Source organism: Pleurodeles waltl, chromosome 1_1 (assembly GCF_031143425.1).
Source record: "Pleurodeles waltl isolate 20211129_DDA chromosome 1_1, aPleWal1.hap1.20221129, whole genome shotgun sequence".
Taxonomy (NCBI): Eukaryota; Metazoa; Chordata; class Amphibia; order Caudata; family Salamandridae; genus Pleurodeles; species Pleurodeles waltl.
Genome location: NC_090436.1, coordinates 750,287,712 through 750,310,239, shown reverse-complemented (window position 1 = coordinate 750,310,239; position 22,528 = coordinate 750,287,712). Strand labels below are relative to the sequence as shown.

General features: G+C 46.1%; 1 protein-coding gene across 1 annotated transcript in view; it reads right to left on the bottom strand.

The window, feature by feature from the left end:
* Window positions 1-22,528, bottom strand: part of LOC138287259 (hippocampus abundant transcript-like protein 1) — a 312,041-nt gene that overhangs the window by 123,676 nt on the left and 165,837 nt on the right. The window contains exons 6-7 of the mRNA XM_069227623.1: window positions 19,838-20,056; window positions 11,114-11,227 (exon numbers count right to left, since the gene is read on the bottom strand). Of these exons, the coding sequence (XP_069083724.1) occupies window positions 11,114-11,227; window positions 19,838-20,056 (333 nt within the window). The remainder of the gene's footprint in view (window positions 1-11,113; window positions 11,228-19,837; window positions 20,057-22,528) is intronic.

Here is a 22,528-nt window from a genome sequence, read left to right as displayed (position 1 = left end):
GTTCTTGCAAGATGTTCATCACGGGCCGGCGCGCCACAGCAGCACATAGTTCTGTGTAGAGTTCCCGCTGGCGCCCTCCATGCATGCGGCGCGATCCTCAGGCCACATCAACAGGAGGCGTGTCTTGTGCGGTCCGACCTCCAGGTCGGCCGCGGAACGGTGTCTTGACGCATATCAGCCAGAAAGCCACAGTACGGGGAGTCCCATTCACTGGGCTTAAAACAGGTAAGCCTGCTGCGGCAAGGCTTACCTCGATAAGATGGCGCCGTGTCTAAGGTAGCCTGGACGGCACCGCCCCTCCGGAATGCTCGTGGCCAGATAGCGCACCCCGACGCCTCTCACCACCAGGTGAAAACTAAGGTGCTGTGTTGCTTCAGCAGAACGCAAATCCGCGTTCTGAGATCGGGTCGCGAGTAACTCAGAGTTGCGCTCGCCGCGAGCGCGTTGACCGCAGCACATCCACGGCCTCAACCCGGCCGAACAGCAGCCATACGACAATAACGCGTCTTCAGTCGCGTTCAACGATGCTGCCCCCGGGCAGCCCCCTTAACGGCAGTCGGACCCACTCTGGGGGGGGCCTCGAGCGCCTCCGACAGGATGCTTTACCGGGCCAGGGATCGGAGCTGTAGTTTATGCTGCCGCTCCGGTCGCCATCTTGGCCACGCCCCCACTGCACAACCCTTCTGTGCTAATGTTAAAGCAAACAACAGAACTTCAGACAGATGGGCTCTCAAGGGATCAATTTGTTTCTATCCACACCAGCCCAGAAATTTTGCCCACCTGCCGGCATAAACCGTCTTAGTGGAGTGTCGCCTGGCCAATAAATAACATCCACTACCTCTGGTGGAAGAGAGAAAGTACTCAGATTGCCCCGTTTAATCTCCAAGCATGTAGGTGCAGGCCCTGGAGGTGGGGTGTAGAACCTGCCCCTGCGACTGCGAGAGGAAGTCTGCCCTGAGAGGGAGACGGAGCGGAGGGCACAGTGAGAGCTGGAGAAGGTCCGTGCCACACACCCTTCTCAGCCAATTCGGTGCTATTACAATGATTTGAGCCCGATCTTGGTGAATATTCCTCAGAACCCAAGGAATCAAGGGTATTGGGAGGGGGGTGGGGCGCGTAAAGCAACTGGTCGCACCAAGACATCTGAAACACATCCCCCAAAAGCTTCTTGCACCGGATACTGGAGGCTGCAGAACGACAGGCAGTGCATGCTCTCCGAGACGCCACTCGTGATCGGCTGAGAAATGCCGACTGAGCCTGTCCGCACGTACCTTGAGAACTCCGGCCAGATGATTTGCTACCAAGCAAATCTGATGGTCCTGAGCCCAGGACCAGAGCCGTAGAGCCTCTCTGCAGAGAAGGTACGACCTCAGTCCTCCCTGCTTGTTAATGTACCACATCGCAGTAGTATTGTCCATCAAGACTTGAACTGACTGACCGCAAAGGGATGGGAGGAAGGCCTTGAGAGCCAGACGTATCACCCGCAATTCTAACAGATTGATATGAAAAGTCTGTTCCACTGGAGACCAAAGCCCTTTGATTTCCAGGTCCCCCAGATGAGCTCCCCACCCTAGGGTGGAAGCATCCGTCATGACCGTAGCCACCGGAGGCGGTAGTGAAAACAGCCTTCCTTGGGAAAGATTGCCGTCCACAGCCCACCATCGTAGATCCGCTGCAGCGTCTCTGGAGAACGATATGGACTACTCGAGATCCCCTTTGTGTTGAAACCACTGCCTGAGGAGGCACCACTGAAGAGCCCTCATGTGCCAGCATGCTAGAGTGACCAACAGAATGCAAGAAGCGAACAGACCGAGCAGGAGCAGGACCTTGAGGACAGGAACAACCGCTCCATTTTGAAACATTGGAATCAACGCCTGAATGTCCTGGATCCGCTGAGGTGGAGGATAGGCCCGATTCAATGTTATATCCAGTACTGCCCCTAAGAACAGGAGGCACTGAGAAGGCTCCAGGTGAGACTTGGGCACGTTTATCGAAAAGCCCAGGCTGAACAATAACTGAGTTGTCATTTGCAAGTGATGCAGCACGAGCTCTGGTGACGTGGCTTTGGTTAACCAATCGTCCAGGTAAAGGAATACCGATATTCCCTTCCTCCTGAGACTTGTTGCAACCACCGCCATCACCTTCGTGAAGACTCGAGGTGCTGAAGTGAGACCAAATGGAAGGACTTCAAACTGGTAGTGTTGTGACCCCACCACAAACCGGAGATACTTCCAGTGCGACTTGAGAATAGGGATATGAAAGTAAGCATCCTGCAAGTCGACAGACACCATCCAATCCTCTTTTTTCAACGCCAGAAGGACCTGTGCTAGAGTCAGCTTCTTGAATTTCTCCTGCTTGAGTAACCAATTCAAAATCCTCAGATCCAGAATAGGTCTCAATCGACCATCCTTCTTGGGGATCAGGAATTATCTTGAATAACAACCCGACCCATTTCCTGTTCTGGAACCAACTCCACCGTGCCTTTTGATAACAGGATTTGAACCTCCTGCTACAACAATATGAGATAATCTTCTGAACAAAACGAAGGACGGGGAGGGGTAAACTCCTGAAAAGGAAGAGCATATCCTTTCCTCACAATATTTAGAACCCAGGAGTCTGATGTGATTAACTCCCACTCGCAGGGAAAAAGATGTAACCTTCCCCCTACAGGAGAAGTGTGACTCAAAAGGGGTAGAAAACTAGGGCTGCTTCCCTTGTTGTTGTCCCCCAGAGGAAGAGGATGATGCAGGGTGCTGCTGGGTGGCCCCTCTTGTCCGAACACTCCCCACCCTCTAAAGGATCTATATGGGGGGGCTGGCAGGCTGTTGGACTGTGGACTGTGGTCTCCCACGATAAACGGCTCCAAGCCCAAACCCCCTGAACCTCCGAAAGTACCTGAAAGGGATAGTAGTGGAAGCTTGCAGACCCACAGACTTCACTGTGGCCCTACTGTCCTTGAAGCGCTCTAAGGCAGAGTCAGCTTTGGCTCCAAACAGCTTTTCTCCGTCAAAAGGCAGGTCCAATAGAGTGGTCTGGACATCTGTAGAAAAGCCAAAATACCTCAACCACGCATGCCGCCTGGTAGCGATTGAGGTACCCAGCGCCCTAGCCAATGAGTCTGTAGAATCCAGACCAGACTGGATAATCTGCATAGCCGCAGCTTCAGCATCTGAGTGGAGCTCACCAAACCATCCCTGCATATCCTGCGGTAAGTCTGGAACTACAGCTTAAGCTGCATCCATCAGGTCATGTACATATCTCCCTAACACAGAAGTAGAATTTGTCACTATCAGGGCCATACTGCAGGATGAAAAAGTCTTCTTGGCTGACTTCTCCATCCTCTTGGACTCTCGGTCCAAAGGAATAACAGGGAAGGAGCCTGGTGCAGAACGTGCCGAACATGAGGCCTGGACTACTAAACTCTCCGGAGTTGGATGCTTTGATAAAAATCCCGGATCTCGAATCCCGAGCTGATCCCATCGGCGCCATGGACACCTGAAGTTCCGTCATCGGCGGCGACTGTGTATGAGGCGACATTACCGGCGCCGCAGGCCTATAAGGCAATGTAATCAGCGCTATAGGCCTATGAGGCGAAATTATCGGCGCTGAACCGGCACCCTCAGCTGGATAAAAAGGCATGAACGACGCCGACTCATAAGGGGCCCGGGAGCCCAATGAGAATGCCAAAGGGCCCGTGGGACCAGACGGTTCACCAGCAGCGGCCATACCATTGAACATGTTGAACATGGCATTCAAAAATGCCGCCAGATACGCTCCCAGGGCACGGAAGGCAGGATACCGCTGATCTTCCTGCGGCACTTGCGCCGGCTGGGCCTCAGAATCCTGCACCCCAGGCGAAAAGTGAGTGCTCTCTTGGGGTGCAACCACCTCGAAGACCAATGGTGCTGGAGAAGCCTGAGGGCTTGAAGGCTGTGGAGTCACCGTAGGACTAACTTCTCATGTCGCACAATGCCGTCTAGATGGAGACCTGGATCGTGAACGACCTCTAGCCAAACGACGCCGAGAGTCATGTCGGTGCCGCTTCTGCAAAGACGATCTGCGATGACTTCTGTGCCCTTTCTTCACCTTAGCCAGAAAGAGTTTGGCTTCTCTCTCCTTCAGCACCTTCGGATTCATGCTTTGGCAAGACACACACTCGTCCACGTCATGCTCCGATCTTAGGCACCAGAGGCAGTCATCGTGAGGTTCCGTAACCGACATGCGATCCCCGCACTCTGACAAGATTTAAACCCCGACTTTCTAGGAGGAGACATTGTAACCAGAGACAAAAAGGACACCTTCAAAACAGTAACTAGAGCTAGGAGAAAACTGTTTGCGTCAAAGGCACGGAAAAAAGGGAACTGGCGTCAGCACGTCGGATGGGACCTCTTATTGCCACTGTGACGTCAGACGGAGTCACGTGCGGAACCCTGCAATTGTGACGTCCTCGTCGACGTGGAGAGCTGGGAAGAAGATTTTCCGGTGAATGCTGGTGCACTGGGAGAATTCATAAGGTGAAGAATCCACAGGTAGATGTAACCTCCAGAAAAGTCCCTTTTTTTGGTGTCTGACATGGCAGCCAGTTTGAAGCACCAGAAGAAGAGATATACATTCCTAAGTCCTAGGGAATAAGGTTCTGGGAGAAAATTTGAGCAGAGCTCAAAAGGAGATTCCTCAGCACGAAGTGCGGTGGAAAATCTGAGGGAAGGCAGTTGCTCACAGGAGCCTTCTAAAGGGTAGTGCAGCCTGGTTGGTTGAGCTTTGAGTTTGGGTCTTTTTTACACGACTGTGATATTTAACTAAGCTAAAGACCTAATGCATGTAATGTAGGTATACATATAAGCATATCTTTTGTATTACACAGGGGGACTCCCATATCGACGATGGAGAAGTATTCAAGCATGTGAATCTATGAAAGTTCCGATACTGGAGTAACATAAGTAATCCATGTGATATTTTGGACGCCTTTACAGAGATTTCTAATGCTGTATCTAGCTTATTAGAAGTACCTGCATCTGGAAAGCACAATAAGTCATCTAGATGGTTTGATTCAGGTTGTTCTAGAGCTTTGAGGGATCTTAAGAAAGGTCTAAGTAGTAAGCCCAGGGATCACACTCTAGTCAGGACTTGCCATAACTCGTATAAACAGGAGCTGGCCATACGTAAAACCACATAAGGGAGGAGGCCTGAATTGACTTGACAAAAGCGAGTACCCTGAAATGTAGCTCAAAATTTTGGGGCATTAATAATGGTTCTCTTTTTGGCCCGGAGGTGGCTGTATCCACAGAGGCACATATCACTGAAGATTCATGGGTGGCTTACTTTGAGGAAATCTACAACTTAGCCCCTGCTGAATCTGGGGACAGGGAGAGTGACACTGAAGGAAGCGCCTTTCTGACATTTTCTCCTGAAGTAGAGAAGGGCATTATGGGTTCATTAAAAAATAAAGCCCCAGGACGGGACAGAGTTCCGCCAGACCTTTATGTTAATGATGTTGGGGCTTGGGCCCCTATCTTGACAGCTCTTATCAACGCTGCGGTGAGAGCAGGTCCCCACAATCATGGGATTTGTCCATTATTGTGTCCATTTTTTAAAAAGGGAATAGAGATAGTTCTCATTGCTATAGGCCTATCTCCATACTCAACTCAACAGTAAAGGTCGTGGGACGTATTCTTTTGGACAGGCTCTCTAAATGGGCCAAGTAAAATAAAGTGTTATCCGTAGTTCAGTGTGGTCTCCAGGCAGGCAGGTCTACTGTAGAATAGTGTCTGAACAGTGTCTGAACCTGTACCTGGTCTTAGGAAAATATACAGTTGCACACCCCAGCTCTATACACTTAGATTTTATGGAACACCCAGTTGCATGAGACAGGTTAAATCGGTCAAAATTTGGGCAGCACCTACTGAACATGGGAGTGGGTCGGGACATAGTTTTGTTTCTAAGAAACCTTCACAGAGATACGGAGGCTTCAGTCCAATTTTCTAAAGATCTACAGTGCTCATGCTGCTTTAGTTTCAAAACAGGAGTACGAAAGAGTTGAATTTTGGCCCCTTTTCTGTTTAATTTGTATGTTAATATTCTAGAGAAGGCCCTGACTGATGTAAAAGCTGCTTGTCCACAAGTGGGGTCCTGCAGCCTACCTGTGCTACTATTTGCGGATGACGCAGTTCTTATAGCAAAAAACGCAAAGGGCCTGCAGTCCCTGTTAACTAATTTGCTAATTTTATCTTTGAGTTAACAAGAAGAAATCTTTTGTGATGGCAGATGGCCCACGCGCCACTAAATCGACAAGTTTAACTTAGGACCTTGCATCCTTCCCAAAACTAAGTTTTACTCTTACCTTGGGATGTTGTTTGATTCGGTATTAAGTTGGCACTCTCCAATTAATTTAAAAAAGGAGCACTTTATAGGTGCAAATGCTGCAGTTTTTTTGCTTTGCCTCTAGACTGGGCAGTAGACGAACTGGCGCCCTCCTGCAAATTTACATTGCCAAGTGCATCTCTAAAGTGACGTACAGGAGTGAAATTTGAGGAATGTTAATCAGGCTGAGCTGTAATCTGTGGAAAATATGTTTTTGGGGCTGCCCTTGTGTGTCCCTCTAGGCACCCCCATCTTCGCAGAACACGAGGAACTAGGAGTAGGTGACTAATGGATATCCTGGCACTCCGTTCTCTCGCCCTTTGGCTAAATATTTGACTAAGGCCTAGCATCAAACTGAGCAAAGAGATTCCAAAAGATTGTTTGGCTCTTGAACGTGCTCTGCAAATACCTTGGCTTAAGTACATCCGGGTCTCCTTTCAGATCTTGAGAAGGGGAGACCTATTTAGTACACCACAGGGGACACTAAAGCAGATCTTAAATGGGTGAAAGAACACTTTTTAGGCAGAGGCTCAAGAAAAGAGAAAGGCTTGCATTACCAAAGCCCTATGCATGTTGTAATTTTATGTTAAAATCTGGTGTTAATGACAGAATCATAGCTTTTTGTTGTTAAAAGTAGATATGATCACTCCCTGCTAACCAGGTTTCAATTTGATTTATTGCCTTTCTTGTTGGCTTATCCTGGGGCAGACCAGGGACCTCAAGCTCACACCTTGTGGATGTGACAATAGATCCCTGCAGGATTCCCTGCTTTTCACTATGTTTTGCAGTTTTTATGAAATGCCCCGGAAGTCATATATTGTACCCACCCTGAGAAAGGCAAAGTACCCTTATATTAGGGCTTATGCTAAAGGAGGTTCACGAGGTCGAGCCACCTGTATTGCATTATAAGTAGTTGTCTAGGTTCTTTTAACCTGAGTAAATTGGATCTTCCCAGTTATGTGTCAATTTTTGCTGACAGCCAGCTATGCTCTGAGCTCAGCTTTCCAAAGCTGTAAAGCTACTTGGCTTTAAAAAGAGAAGCTTCCTTTTCCACATGCTGGTGGTCAGTTTCAATTATGAAGAGTAATATGGAGAACAGGACACAAGAGCACACAATATTAACCAAAAACGTCTTGTGAAAGAAGAACCTCAGGCCTAGGCAGAAAACACATTTGAAAGATGCACAAGTACTTTTAAAAGACCATATAATGGTTAACAAAATTATGATGGTTTAAGAGGAAAAAAACAAAACTACTTGAGTCATGGTACTCTACACCTCAAAAGCAAACGTGTTTCGCAAAGGTTCTCAAGTACATCCAAGGCCAAACGAGTAAACAACTTAAGGTCAAACACTTTTTCGAAATGGCGATTCAGCCATGACACCAAAGACAGACCTGCCAGCAAGGCTGCACTCAGATGCTATCACCAGCAAATAAAAGGCTGTTTTGCTTCACTAATGACCGGGCTGTAAAACTCATGCACTGACAAAAATCTCTTAAATGCACTTCTGAGTCCAAAGAAGACCTTTATTATTTCACTGCGCAAGGTTCCTAAAAGGAGATTAGCATGCTAAAAATGGTCACAGCAATTAAATGAAAACATGTACAAATGATTCTCCACTGCAATATACACAGCAAATATATGTATCTATATTATAATGGAAAGCAAATAATGAATTAAAAAATATGCATCACCATGAGGTAAGGGCACAATGCTTCATCTCCTTCCTATTCAGCATCAGATTGCCAGATCCCAGAATCGATCGAGGAGAGGGAGAGATCAATTATCCTCACTGGAAGGATGACACTCCACCGTCCTGGATATGCCTAAGATCTGCAGACAATCTCTGTCCCCGTTCCACCTGGTCTCAGCCTCTTATACTTTGAAAAAACAAGAGTGGAAAAGTCTAGAACCTCCCTCTCCCTGCAGAAGTTTATTTAGTCATAAAAGGCTGATTGCTTTAGGCCAGCTTTGAAAATAACACATCAGGACTTGGCCACAATCCCAAGGTGCCAATTCAAAACAAGACCATTCCCTGCCGTCTTAGTACATTCTTATCAGCCTAAGCCCTTGGTGGGAAAGAACACAAAAAATAAAAACATGTGCACATTGTACAATGTGAAAAACTACTTACAGCTTTTAACGTGGCTGTGACTAATGCTAAAATAAAGTCAACAGGCAAAATAAATCTGGTGGTCAGTAATGTGACAGTGTACTGCTAGGCTAAGTGCAACATGAAGTCAGTGGTCAAAACTCACATGTCATTACAAAGGCACCAAGAAAAAAGCAAAGGAAGCTTCAACAGCTGCAAAGAGATTTTCTCAATCATTAAGGATTTCACCTTGCCCTTAGCCACTACCAACATTGCTGCCTCCCAACATCTCTGCGGCAACATATCCAACTTCCTCCAAAGCAAAATCACGAATATCCACAGCAACTCTGCACACCAACCCAACCCCAGAAAACTTGTTGCTCACATACTCACTACCAACCAAGACGACCACGTGACCGAATTGACAACCCTCACCATAAACGACACAGCAGCAATTATTCAGACCATCTTCTTAGGGGTCCCAACGGACCTTTGCCCCCACTGAATTTACTACCTGTGAATATCACCAATCAGCACCATCCAGACCCACATCATCAACACCTCCATCATGTTTGCCATTTTTCAAAATGAATGGAAACTGGCAGAAATCAATGCCCTCCTCAAGTGGCTCACAGCTGACCCAAATAAACTGAGCAACTTCCAACCCATCTCTCTGCCCCCTATCCTGCCAAAATGATTGAGAAAGCCATCAGCAAGCAATTCACAACCCCCCTCAAACTTCACCATCTACTAGACAACACTCAATCAGGATTAGAAAAGACACATAGCACTGAAACAACACTCATTGCGGCCACAGACATTTGAATTATCCTGGACCAAAAAGAAACAGCAGCCTTGATCCTGCTCAAGCTGTCTGCGGCCTTCGACACTGTCTCCCATAACACCCTACGAGATTGGCATCCAAGGATCTGTTCTCAAATGATCTGTTACTCTCTTATGGAAAGAACCCAGAAGGTCAGGCTGACACCCTTCACATCAGAGTCCAAGAGGCTGATATGCAGTGCCCCACAGGGATCATATCTCAGCCCAACACTTTCAATATATACATGACACCGCTCATCAACATCATCTGATCACAAGACATCACCGCCATCTCCTATGCCAATGACACCCAACTCATCCTTTCCCTGACAGACAAGACAACTACCACCAGGACTAACTTTACCAACTGTGTGACCATGGTAGCAGACAAGATGTGAACCAACTGCCTAAAACTCAACTCCGAAAAGACAGAAGTACTGGTCTTTGACAACAAGACCTCCCCAGGGGACTCCACCTGGTGGCGGTAGGAGCTAGGGCCCACATCCACAGACCATGGAAAAAATCCAGGGATCATCCTAGACCAGTGGTTCCCAACCTTTTGACTTCTGTGGACGCCCACTTTGTAATTACTGGAACCCCCACAGAATTATTATTGGAATCTGGGGACCCCCCACTCAACCATTACTGAAAGCTGGACACCTAATCTAATAATATTATTTAATTTTCTAAGCAGATGCGGACACCCGGGGAGGCTTGGTGGACCCCCAGAGGTCCCCAGACCACAGGGTGGGAACCACTGTCCTAGATGACAAGCTCAATATGACGACTAAAGTCAATGCCGTGTTAACTTCCTGCTTCCACATCCTACATATGCTTCAACAGATTTTCAAATGGTTGCCTTAGAACACCAGACTGACCGTCAGGCAAGTACTCCTCACCAGCAGGCTGGACTAAAGAAACACTATCTATGCCAGAATTTCCAAACAACTCCTACAAAGACTCCAGACCACCCAGGACAACACTGCAAGACTCAGGCTCGACCTCCCATGCTGCAACCACATCACAGCACACATCAAAAAGCTTCACTGGCTCCCCAATCACAACCATAGCCAATTCAAACTTCTCGCACACAATTACAAAGCTCTACAACACAGGACCAGAATACTTGAACAGCCGCATACAGTTTCACCAATGCATTAGACACCTACACTCTGCCTCACTTGCACACATTCCCCCGCATCTACAAAAGCAAAACTGGAGGTCTTTCATTCTGCTACACCACACCCAAGACATGGAAGATGCCCCTCAACACAACAGAGGCTCTTTGAATAAGCACCTTGGGGACCACACTTCTACACACCTGTCCAAGCACCTAGACACATTCTCTGGTGATTAGTGTGGTACAGAAATCATTATAACGTAACATCCCTCACTGCCCAATAAAAGGAAAATTATTTATGGGCAAAAGCCGCAGCACGTGGGTTTTCAAACCGGATGACATTAGAAAACAATACAAAAGCTGAGTATTTCAGACTCTGTAAGAATGTGTTAAGTTCGGAATGTGGGGTTGTTGAAGCCACATCTTCAGGACGTTTTTTCTTGAACTTTGTTTTTTAATAATTGCATCTATTTTCCCAGCAGGTAACAGTGCCCTTTAGTATTTTCAGTTAACGCAATTTAAAACAGGTTTTATTAAGGCATACACCGGTAATAGAATGATGCTAATGACAGAAAACACAACCCATAAGTTATTGAAGCACCAGTTACATTACACTAGGTCAAATTCATTTTTGGGAGATCATAATAGTACAGTTAAGGACACTAAAGACTTTATACAGACCAAGCAAACATGGGAATGTTGACTTTAATGTTACTCACCTGTTTCAAATAGAGAAAAAAACTTGAATACTGGCCAGCCTCCGGCAAGTAGGAAAGGAACACTGTGATACAGATCAGAAGAACCGTTGAATCTTTCCCAACCTTTCTTAAAGACTGATGAATGAATGATAGAAAAATCTTAAGTTAGCACATTAAACAGGCATAACAAAATAATGTGAACAAAAGCTCAACAAATAAACTTTGTAAAGATTCTTGTAATCTTAGTCACAGCAGAGCTCTTTGAAAGTGAAGGTAATGGCTGCACTCTAAATGATGTGGTCACTTCTGAAATATCCAAAGCGGAATAAAGGCATATGCATCTCCTCTTGCGCCCTGCCACATTATAACAGACTACACATTTAGAAAGATACATATTTAGAAAATGTTGAGTTAGCTATTTTTTAGGTCTCTCTTACAGACAACATTTAGTTGTCTGGTGTTGACAGACCTCTTGTGGCCCATACTTAAGTTTACAGTGGGCTGAGAGCCAGCTCATTGCTTACCAATAGTTTGCTTTCTTGCTGCTCATTTGCTAGCTACATATTCTATTGTTTTCCTTTCTATTCTTGTGTTTCTTCCATCCTAAAGCTTCTTTACCATTCTTTTAACTGAATACTGTCAATACTTCTACTGCTCATATGGAGAACTACATTTCTTCAGCACGCTATAAGTGCATATGTTCTCTTGCTCTCTCACTTTTGAGCTGGTTCCCCCCTACAATACTACTCCACATGTTCCTTGTCAGTCTCTTCTCGCCCATACCAAACTCGTCTACTGCCTCCCTCACTCTTTCACAATACACTAGGTCACAGTGGAAAAAAAACTAATTTTTTTTACTTCAGCGGATATCACTACAGAGCCCACCTAGTCTAATTGAGCCGGTGAACCATTATTTAAAAAAGAATCAAGAAATGCATGGCAAATGTTTTATGGTTCCATAAGACCATAAAACATCACATCAGATCATTATTGATCTTACACGATTCAATCAATTAACGAATAAATCAATCACTGGATTTATATAGCACAGCTAATCACAGGGCGAGGGGGGTGGGCAGATCTTCAGTGCCCTTCAGAATTCCAGAAGAGAGGAGGAGGTCCATAGCTACAGGGGCAGGTTGTTCCAAGTCTTGGCTGCCAGGTATGGTAAGGAGCGTCCTCCACTTCTACTGAGGTGAATACGGGGTGTAGGTGAGAGAAAGTGAAGCGGAGCACAGATGTCTTGAGGGGTGGTGGAAGCGGAGGCTTCGGTTGATGTAGGCAGGTCCCTGGTTGTGCAGTGCCTTGTATGCATGGATCAGTATCTTGAATTGATATCTTCTCTCTATGGAGAGCATTGGAGTCTTTTGAAGTGGGGGTGACGGCTGTTCACTCGGGAAGGTCCAGGATGAGTCAGGATGTAGACTTGGTTGGCTGCTGCAAAATCCCCAAAACGAGGTGTAATGTATCCTAAGGAAACTTGCAGTACTTTACTCCTGCTTTTCTGTGCTCTGGGGTGGGGTAATTTACTTACCTTTACTGTATTCTTACTCTCCCAGCGATTCTGCACACAATACACTTGTCGAGGGGGGGAATTTGTGATTCACATTACACTTTCTTAGTATATGGTTGGTGTTGCCCCAGGCCCATTTTCTCCCATTACATTCTATAGGATTTCCTACTGTTTGCATTGTTCTATGACTATTTACTTGTCTAATTTTGGTGTCTAGTGTATATATTGTGTATAATACTTACCTCCAGAAGGAGTATTGCCTCTAAGATATTTTTGGTACTGTGTCACCCAAATAAATGCCTTTATTTTTGGTAACACTGAGTATTGTATTTACTTGTGTATAAGTACTGTGTAACTATAGTGGTATTGCAGGAGCTTTGCATGTCTCCTAGTTCAGCCTAAGCTGCTCTGCTATAGCTAGCTCTATCAGCCTAAGCTGCTAGAACACTACTACATTTCACGAATAAGGGATAACTTGACCTGGTTTAAGGTGTAAGTACCCAAGGTAACCACTACAAACCAGCCAGCCTCCTACTGTTGGGTGTCGTCTGAGTAGGATATGTTCATGAGCCCAGAGGGGTATGACTATGTTGACCAGTGGTGTCATGTAGATGTTGAAGAGGGTGATGCTGAGGGACGATCCTTGGGGGACGCCACTGATGAGGTCTTTGGGTTTGGAGATGAGGGTGCCAGTGAACCTTTTGAGCTCTCCCGGTGAGGAACAACCTAATCTGCCAATACCCTGCAGTTAGATAAAAAGTGCTTAGATACTTGGCAGAAGCTAGTGTATCTATGAGCTCATCTGCCCTGGGTATAGGTTGAGCATCTGTCTTGGTTACTTGGTTGAGCCCTCTATAATCAACACAAAACCTCATCTCTCTTTTTCCATCTTTACTGTGAGGTTTTGGGACAAGCACAACTGGGCTAGCCAGTGGCTTTCTGAAGGCTCAATCACCCCTAAGTCTAACATTTTCTGCACCTCTTGTTTAATGCAGTCTCTGACATGGTCAGGCTGCCTATATATCTTACTCTTCACAGGTAAACTGTCTCCAGTATTGATAGTGTGTTCACACCAAGTAGTAGTACCAGGTAGCAGTGCAAAGAGTTCAGAAAACTGACTTAAAAGATTAATACAGTTGTCTTTCTGTGCAGCAGTCAGACAATCTGCTTAAACCACTCCCTCGACTAAGCCATCAGCTTCAGTGGTGGAGAAGAGATCAGGGAGAGGGTCACTCTCTTCTTCCTGTCCCTCATCAGTAGCCATGAGCAGGGTGAGATCAGCCCTGTCATAGTAGGGTTTTAGGCAGTTGACACGGATCACCCTAAGGGGACTCCTGGCAGTGCCCAGGTCTACCAAATAGGTAACCTCACCCTTCTTTTCAACAATGAGATGGGGTCCACTCCATTTGTCTTGGAGTGCTCTTGGGGCCACAGGCTCCAATACCCACACCTTCTGTCTAGGTGGTACTGAGTCAGGACAGCCCTCTGGTCATGTCATTGCTTTTGCAGCTCCTGGCTGGCCTGGAGGTTTTTACTGGCCTTCTTCATGTACTCAGCCATGCTGGATCTTAGGCCAAGTAAATAGTCCACAATGTCCTGTTTAGGAGCTTTTAAAGGTTGTTCCCAACCCTCCTTAACAAGAGCAAGGGGACCTCTCACAGGGTGCCAAAAGAGGCGTTCAAAGGGGCTGAAGCCCACTCCTTTTCGGGGTACCTCCCTGTAAGCAAAAAGGAGGCAAGGTAACAGGACATCCCATCTCCTTCTGAGTTTTTCCAGGGAATCCCATTAGCATACCTTTGGTTTTATTAAACCTCTCATCCAGACCATTTGTTTGTGGATGGTAAGGAGTTGTGAACTTGTAAGTTACACCACACTCCTTCCACATTGCTTTGAGGTATGCAGACATGAAGTTACTGCCTCTGTCTGACACCACTTCCTTAGGGAAACCCACTTTGGAAAAGATTCCCAGGAGGGCCTTTGCCACAGCAGGAGCTGTAGTGGTCCTTAAGGGGATAGCTTCAGGGTACGTAGTGTTCCACTACCACAAGAATGAATCTATTGCCTGAAGCTGTTGGAGGGTCAAGGGGGCCAACTATGTCAACCCCTACCAGTTCAAAAGGCACCCCAACCACTGGAAGTGAAATTAAGCGGGCCTTTGGAGTGCCACCAGTCTTGCCACTGGCTTGGCAGGTCACACAAAAGTGACAAAACTCTTTAGTGTCCTCTGACATATGAGGCCAGTGAAACAGGGGGACAAGTCTCTCCCAAGTTTTCATCTGGCCCAAATGCCCAGCCAAAGCAACGTCATGTGCCAAGGTTAGAAGAAACTCTCTGTACTGCAAGGGAATAACCAATCTCTTGGCAGCTCCAGGTTTAGGGTGCCTTGACACAGTGTACTGGAGGTTGTCTTCCCAATACATCTTATGGCTATCACTGACAACCCCATTCTGCTGCTTGACAGCTTGCTGTCTTAAACCCTCTAGTGTGGGAAAGGTCTGCTGTGCCACACTCAGCTCTTCCCTAGCAGGCCCCCCTGCACCCAAAAGCTCAGCAGTGTCTGCTGCCAGCTCCTCTGTTGTAGGTTCTGCACAGGGAGAGGATTCCTCTTCCTCAAAAGGGGAATCTTCTGGAGAGGGAGGGATAGTGGGCAAGGATTTACCCTTTCTACACCTAGCTTTTACAAGCACTTGGTCCATTGTTCCAGGATCCAAGTTTCCCTGTCCTTTTTGCTTCTTGGCCTGAGCCCTTTTCAAAGCAAAAATATGCCCAGGAATGCCCAGCATTGCTGCATGAGCCTCCAAACTCCACTTCTGCCCAAGCTGATGTTTCCAAATCATTGCCTAGTAAGCAATCTACAGGTAATTCAGTGGCTACCACAACTTTCTTTGGACCAGTAACCTACCCCCCCCCCCCACCCACCTGAGATTCACAACAGCCATGGGGTGGCTAAGAGTGTTGTTGTGAGCATCAGTCACTTGGTACTGCTGACCAAGTAGGTGTTGATCAGGGTGAACCAGTTTCTCTATCACCATAGTTATGTGTCCCTGTAGGCCTCGACCTCAACACCGGTGATTAGAGGTAGTTGCCTGTACTTACCCATATTAAGGGGACAAGCAACCAAGGTGGCAAAGTCAATGCCACCATCAGAGACTAAAACAGCCTCTGTGGTCTCCCTAACAAGACCAACCCCAACTACACTGCCAATAGTGAGCCCAGCTACACCCTTGGATTGGCTATTTGTTGTAGACTTCCCACCACCACTATTACTAGGGGCACTAGAGGTTGCAGTTAGGGTTGTGGTGGTGGGAGGTTTTGGTGTTTTTCTTTGGACAAGTGGAATCACTTGCCCAATGGCCTTAACTTTACATAAATAACACCAAGGCTTTTTCTGATTGTTAGAAGAGGATTTTGACCCACCACCCCCAGAGGATTTTTGTGGGCCTGATGAAGACTCAGAATGTTTTTGATCTTTGTCCCCACCCTTGTCAGAAGACTTATCCTTCTTCTTGCCGTCCTTGTCACTCACTGTATGAACTTTTCTGTTCACTCTTGTTCTGACCCATTTGTCTGCCTTCTTTCCCAATTCTCGGGGACAGGTCAGATCTGAGTCTACCAAGTACTGGTGCAACAAATCAGACACACAATTGTTAAGAATATGCTCTCTCAGGATTAGATTATACAGGCTTTCATAGTCAGTCACCTTATTGCCATGTAACCAACCCTCCAAGGCCTTCACTGAACAGTCAACAAAATCTGTCCAGTCTTGAGAGGACTCTTTTCTGGTGTCTCTGAACTTAATCCTGTACTGTTCAGTGGTTAAGCCAAATCCATCCAAGAGTGCATCCTTCAAAACTTTGTAATTATTGGCATCACTTTCTCTGACAGTAAGGAGCCTATCCCTACCCTTTCCAGTGAAAGATAGTCACACGATAGCAGCCCACTGCCTTTGAAGGACCAAATGTACCATACAGGCCCTCTCAAGTGCAGCAAACCACTTGGGAATGTCATCCCCCTCCTTGTAAGGGGGAACTATCTAATGCAGGTTTCTGGAATTTTGCTCTCTAACATGATTACTATCTGAAACACTGCTGCTGCTGCTGCCATGGGGAACTAACCCCATTCTCTGTCTTTCCCTCTCTATATCTAGGGATTCCCTGTCTAAGGCCAGCTGCTGCTGTTTACGCTTCAGTCTGGTCTCTTCCAACCTCAGCTTTCTGAGTTCCCTTTCCATTAAGTTATCCTCAGGGTGGGAGGCTTGGGAATGTCTGGATACAGAGGAAATGTGGGAATTGGCAGAGAGAGACTTGTATCTAACTGGCTGGACCCTAGTAAACTGGCCGTTAGGAGTGAAAGCTGCCCTACTAATGTGGGAACCTCTCCCACTACCAGTGTCACTAGGAGGTCTGCTAAAGGGCAGGTCTTTGTAAGAACCCTCCCCAATCTCTTCAGGGGACTCCTCTGAGTCTGACTGGGTACCTTCCCTCCTACCTCCTCTTCCTGAGATGGGCCAGACTGGTTCTGGTCACTTTCTATGAGCAGGTTAAAGAGAAATTCTTTTGTAGGATTCTTACCAATGCTTAAACCTCTTTCTAGGCAGAGACCCCTCAAACATTGATAGTTTAAACTCTCATAGGGTGCTTGAACAATTTTGGGAGTGGGCTCTACTGTAGACATGATAGAAAAGGTTTAAGACAGAGAGAGAAAAAGTTTTAGAACTTTTGAAAGCACAGAGAAAACACTTTTTCAAACTTTTTGAAAACTTTTTAAAGTTTTCAGAACTTTTCAGAAACTTAGTAGAAAGTTTTAGAGCAGAACAGTAGGCTGTTTTGGTTCAATGTACATATATTGAAATATTTGGTATATGTTTCTCTTATGAAAAGCACCAAATGACAAAGTGGTAAAGCAGATACAAGTACTTATCCCACCGCTGCACCACCAATGTAGGAGGCTGGCCTGGCTTATAGTGGGTACCTTGTGGTACTTACACCTTGTGCCAGGTCCAGTTATCCCTTATTAGTAGATTAGAGGTGTTCTAGCAGCTTAGGCGGAACTAGGAAACATGCAAAGCTCCTACTATACAACTTATATCATATAGCACTATATCACAAGAAAACACAATACTCAGAGTTACTAAAAATAAAGGTACTTTATTTTAGTGACAATATGCAAAAAGTGTCTCAGAGGATACACTCCCTTAGGAGGTAAGTAATATACACAAATTATATGTACACAAACCAAAATCAGGTAAGTAACAGTTAGAAAAGTAGTGCAAACAATGTAGAATCACAATAGATTACGGTCTGGCGTGGGGAGGCAAGGACTTACCTCCACCAAATATGGACAGAAGGGCCACTGGACTGTGGGAGACACTTGGACCCAGCTCCTGTGTTCCAGGGACCACGCTCGTCAGGATAAGAGAGGACACAGAGGACCGCTGATGCAGAAGTTTGGTGCCTGCGTTAGCAGGGGGAAGGTTCCGTCGACCCACTGGAGATTTCTTCTTGGCTTCCAGTGCAGGGTGAAGGCAGACAGCCCTCAGAGCATGCACCACCAGGAAGCAGTTGAGAAATCCGGCAGGATGAGGCGCTACAATGTTGCTGGTAGTCGTCTTGCTACTTTGTTGGGGTTTTGCAGGCGTCCTGGAGCAGTCAGCGGTCGATCCTTGGCAGAAGTCGAAGAGGGAAGTGCAGAGGAACTCTGGTGAGCTCTTGCATTCGTTATCTGAGGAATAGCCCAGAGGAGAGACCCTAAAAAGCCCACAGAGGAGGATTGGCTACTGACAAAGGTAAGCACCTATCAGGAGGGGTCTCTGACGTCACCTGCTGGCACTGGCCACTCAGAGCTGTCCATTGTGCCCCAACACCTCTGCATCCAAGATGGCAGAGGTCTGGGACACACTGGAGGAGCTCTGGGCCCCTCCCCTGGGAGGTGCTGGTCAGGGGAGTGGTCACTCCCCTTTCCTTTGACCAGTTTCGTGCCAGGGAAGGACTGGGGGATCCCTGAACCAGTGTAGACTGGATTATGCAGAGAGGGCACCATGTGTGCCCATCAAAGCATTTCCAGAGGCTGGGGAGGCTACTCCTACCCAGCCCTTCACACCTATTTCCAAAGGGAGAGGGTGTAACATCCTCTGTCAGAGGAAATTCTTTGTTCTGCCTTCCTGGGACCGGGCTACCCGGTATATTATGCAAGAATATATTATCCAAAGGAAGTTAATAGATTCTGAAGCGTTCTTTGCAGTGATCTGCACCACAGTCTTGCTCAGTGCAGTTTGGTGTATTAGCAACACGAAACATCACTGAGTGGAAGTTCGGAGGTGGACACAAGTTTGAAGGCAGCACAGATATCCTGCTAATAAGTGTGAAGACCTGAGGTGGCCCAAACTGGGGAGAGGGTCCCTCTCAGGCATGGTTTTGCAAGACAAGCAATTCTGGTAGCTAGACGTATGCCTAGATGTATGTTTATAAGTCTTAGAACGTGGCCTGCAAAAATAACTGACTCTCCCTGATAAATGGAAGCAGTGTTTATGTGTTCAGAGGTAATTAGTCATGCAGTATAAGCACCGAAACAGCCCATCCATACCTGACATTCTGCCAACACATTGGGAGAACTACTAAAGGAGCATGTTACAGCGAAGACAGAAGAAAATTTGTATTTAATCCTCAAAGAAAGGCTTGAGGAAAAAACATTTGATTGTGAAAGTGAAAAAACAGCAGTAGGGGTGGACACAAAAAACAGCGGAGTGAATAAGTGCCTCCTTCTGAGTCAAAAAATGTACAAAGTAATAAGTCGGGGAAAAAAATAACATTAGTGAAATGGTTGCTCTGAGACTGACCTGTCCAACTCACAACTCTGCTCACTGGAGACACACAAGTTAACAGAGTACAAAAAGGTAAGCATCACCAGCTGCTTTATCACTTTTTCTAATTTCATAAAATTATTTTTTTCAAAAGTAATAGCAAGGAAGAGAAAAACGCGTTTTGTTTCCATTGTTTGAAAAATCCAGTCTGAAAGCCAGGCGATATTCTAGGGACATGAATATAGAGTGGAAGTGAAGTGGGGAAAGGTGGGTGGGGGAGTAACAGGAATTTTCTTTGTAAACATTTAAACTGCACAGGACAACAGATGCGAGTGTAGTCATTGATGTTCTAAAGCACTGCATCTTATGGTATGAAATTCAACAAATAGATTTGGTACCAATAGGAATAAATAGGATTTGAGACGTTCCTTACCGCAAAGGGGTCTGCTTGCTCCCACGAAATAGGCGCACCCCAAGAAGCAGGCCGTATCTTCTCAGGAAGAGATTCTGGAACTGCAAGCAATATGAAGCAGATGTCCAACAAAGCTACAACGGTTGCCACAAGTACCACCATGCTGTTACCATAGCTTTCAGAAAGATAAGCTCCTATCGCAGGACTAGTTACCAAACTAGCTGCAAACGTTGCAGACACCTTTGAGAAAACAAGTGATTAAAGGTTATATGCATTATTTTTTTAAATAAGACTTCAAATTGCAGTATATCAAAATATGCAGAACTACAAAAAGAAATGTAAAGATAGTGCGATCCTTATAAAAAAATAAGTGAGAAGTCTATATATATGAGCAAGTTGAGTTTATTCCTTTTTCATACATTTTAAAAACAATGCGGAAAAGGCATCACATCATAGAAAAACATTTCCCCTTCCCACGCCCCTAAAAATATCCAGCAAAAGCAGTTCTCATATGGTTTCAAAAGAGACACACATTTCTGAAAGAGATGTATAGCGTTGCACCATTGCTAAAAGTGTTCCACAGATGCAAGTTTGATAATGCTGTGGGTGGAGGTTCCGTTTTTTTTTTTTCAATAAGCTGCAAGAGTCAGTATGGCAGCTGCCAGGCAATGGAAAAATATAGTTCGGAAGCTTCTGTTCGACTCTTCAGAGCAGAGGGCCTTAGACAAACGCTAATGGAGAGAACGTCCGCCTGGAGAGGGTATCCCAATATAGTTTTCATAGTTTTCATTGCAGCTAGGACTTTAACCCAACAAATCTTAATTAACTAACACTCTTACCAAATTGTTGAAGGTATTTTTCCTTAGTCCTGAGCCTCTCCAGCATAAGCAGTTTGTGGGTGGGTACAATTTGTGTAATATGATAGGTACATTTACCAGTCAAGTGTATCCCACTGAGAGTCAGTTATATCTTTCACAATAAAAGATGTCCATTGTGATTGGTACGAGTGAAGCTGTGGTGACATGGCTTGTAAACAAATGCTGTGTGATGTGCTGATTCAGCCTCTGGAATCCACCACTGTTTGTACACATTTCTCTAAATCTCTAATAGACGCTTCTTTCATAGGTTGATGCAAGACCCAATGCCCGTTGTTTTCCTCCAAACTGAATTTTTGCTTACAGGCTTCTAGGCTCCTGAAAAGAGTTGATTTATTACTTGACAAAAGGCCCAGGCCATAAATGCTTGATCAAAATGGACAGGGGTCTGGGAGAAGGGAGAGAGATTTATCCAGTTTGCTTATAAACTATATCGCACACCAATAAGGTGATTCTCATAGGGGTGCTTAAGTAGGCGTCAACTGGTCTGTCTACTTTTGGCTTCCATATGAGATCCCAAATTGCTCAGTCAACTATCATCTGATCTGTGGGCATCCAGTGTTTATCTGGGGCTCTGAGGGACCAATCATCGATGAATCAGCGTTAGGCTGCCCAGTAATATAATACGTATTCTGGAAGATCCAAGTCACCTTTTAGTTTAGGAAGCCCCAATATCTTGAATTAGAGCCACTCTCTGGGCCTGATTATGAGTTCCTGACAGGGAGGTTGCCGCCAGGGTGGCTACCTCCCCGCAAGGCCCATTAGGAGTTTCCCGCTAGGTGAGCAGGCAGAAACCTGAGTTTCCATCCGCTGACCTAGCGAGAAACACCCCACAGCATTGTCTCTGGCTCGTAGTTGAGCTGGCGGCATTGCTGATGAGCACATGGTGCACCAGCATCCTCGCAATGTTCACTGTCTGCAAAGCAGACAGAGTACATTGCAAGGGTGATGGCCGGGATGGCGCCCTGCACTTTTCGGGGGCCTCCTCGCACCTGTTCTCTGCCCGTCTTTTCATGGCGGGCAGAGAATGAGGTTGTAATCCCCAGGGCAGCCCTGACGGATTAGGACCACCACCTACCACCAGACCGCCGGAATCCCTGATCCTGGTAGAGCTGGTGGTGCCCCCCATGGTCCTACCACCAGAGTTGTAATATGACGCTCGGACCACTGCACTTGGGGCGGTCCAACCGCCATCCACGTAATGAGGGCCTCTGTGCTTCAAGCAGATTAACCGCAGTAGTAAAGTTCTACATTCAGAGAAGAATTCTTAGGGTACCAAGACAGGAAGAGTCTGGATCAGATATAAACATCCAGGGACTACATACATTTTAAAAGTAATAATTCTGCCCAGCCAACGCAAGAAAAGTGGAGACCATCTCCTGAAATCCTAGTGTAAAGCCTGCAGAATTTGTGGATTATTAGCCTTAAACAAATATATGGGGTGAACAAAGATGTAGTTCCCTAAATATTTAATGTGTCTGTCTGCTGAAAAGGGTGTGTGAAGTTATTCTAGTTGCCTCTCCAACGGGCAATGTCAAATTTAGGATCTCCGATTTACTAATTTTTATTTTAAAGTTGGGTTCAAGCTGCTTCAGAGAGGCAATTGGAGAGGTCAATTACAGGAAAGCATCACTGGTTAACAATGTTATTGTTAAAAGGGGTGCCCTGTGTCTGCTCTAATCTTTGCCACAAATGGTTTGATTCTCAATGCAAAGACCAGTGGGGACCGTAAGAACGCCTGTTTCGTGCCTCTGCTGAGCTAAACAAAATGAGTATCTCCCATAGACCTGCACTCTAGGCATTGTGCAATGATATCTCACACCATCAGCATTTTAAT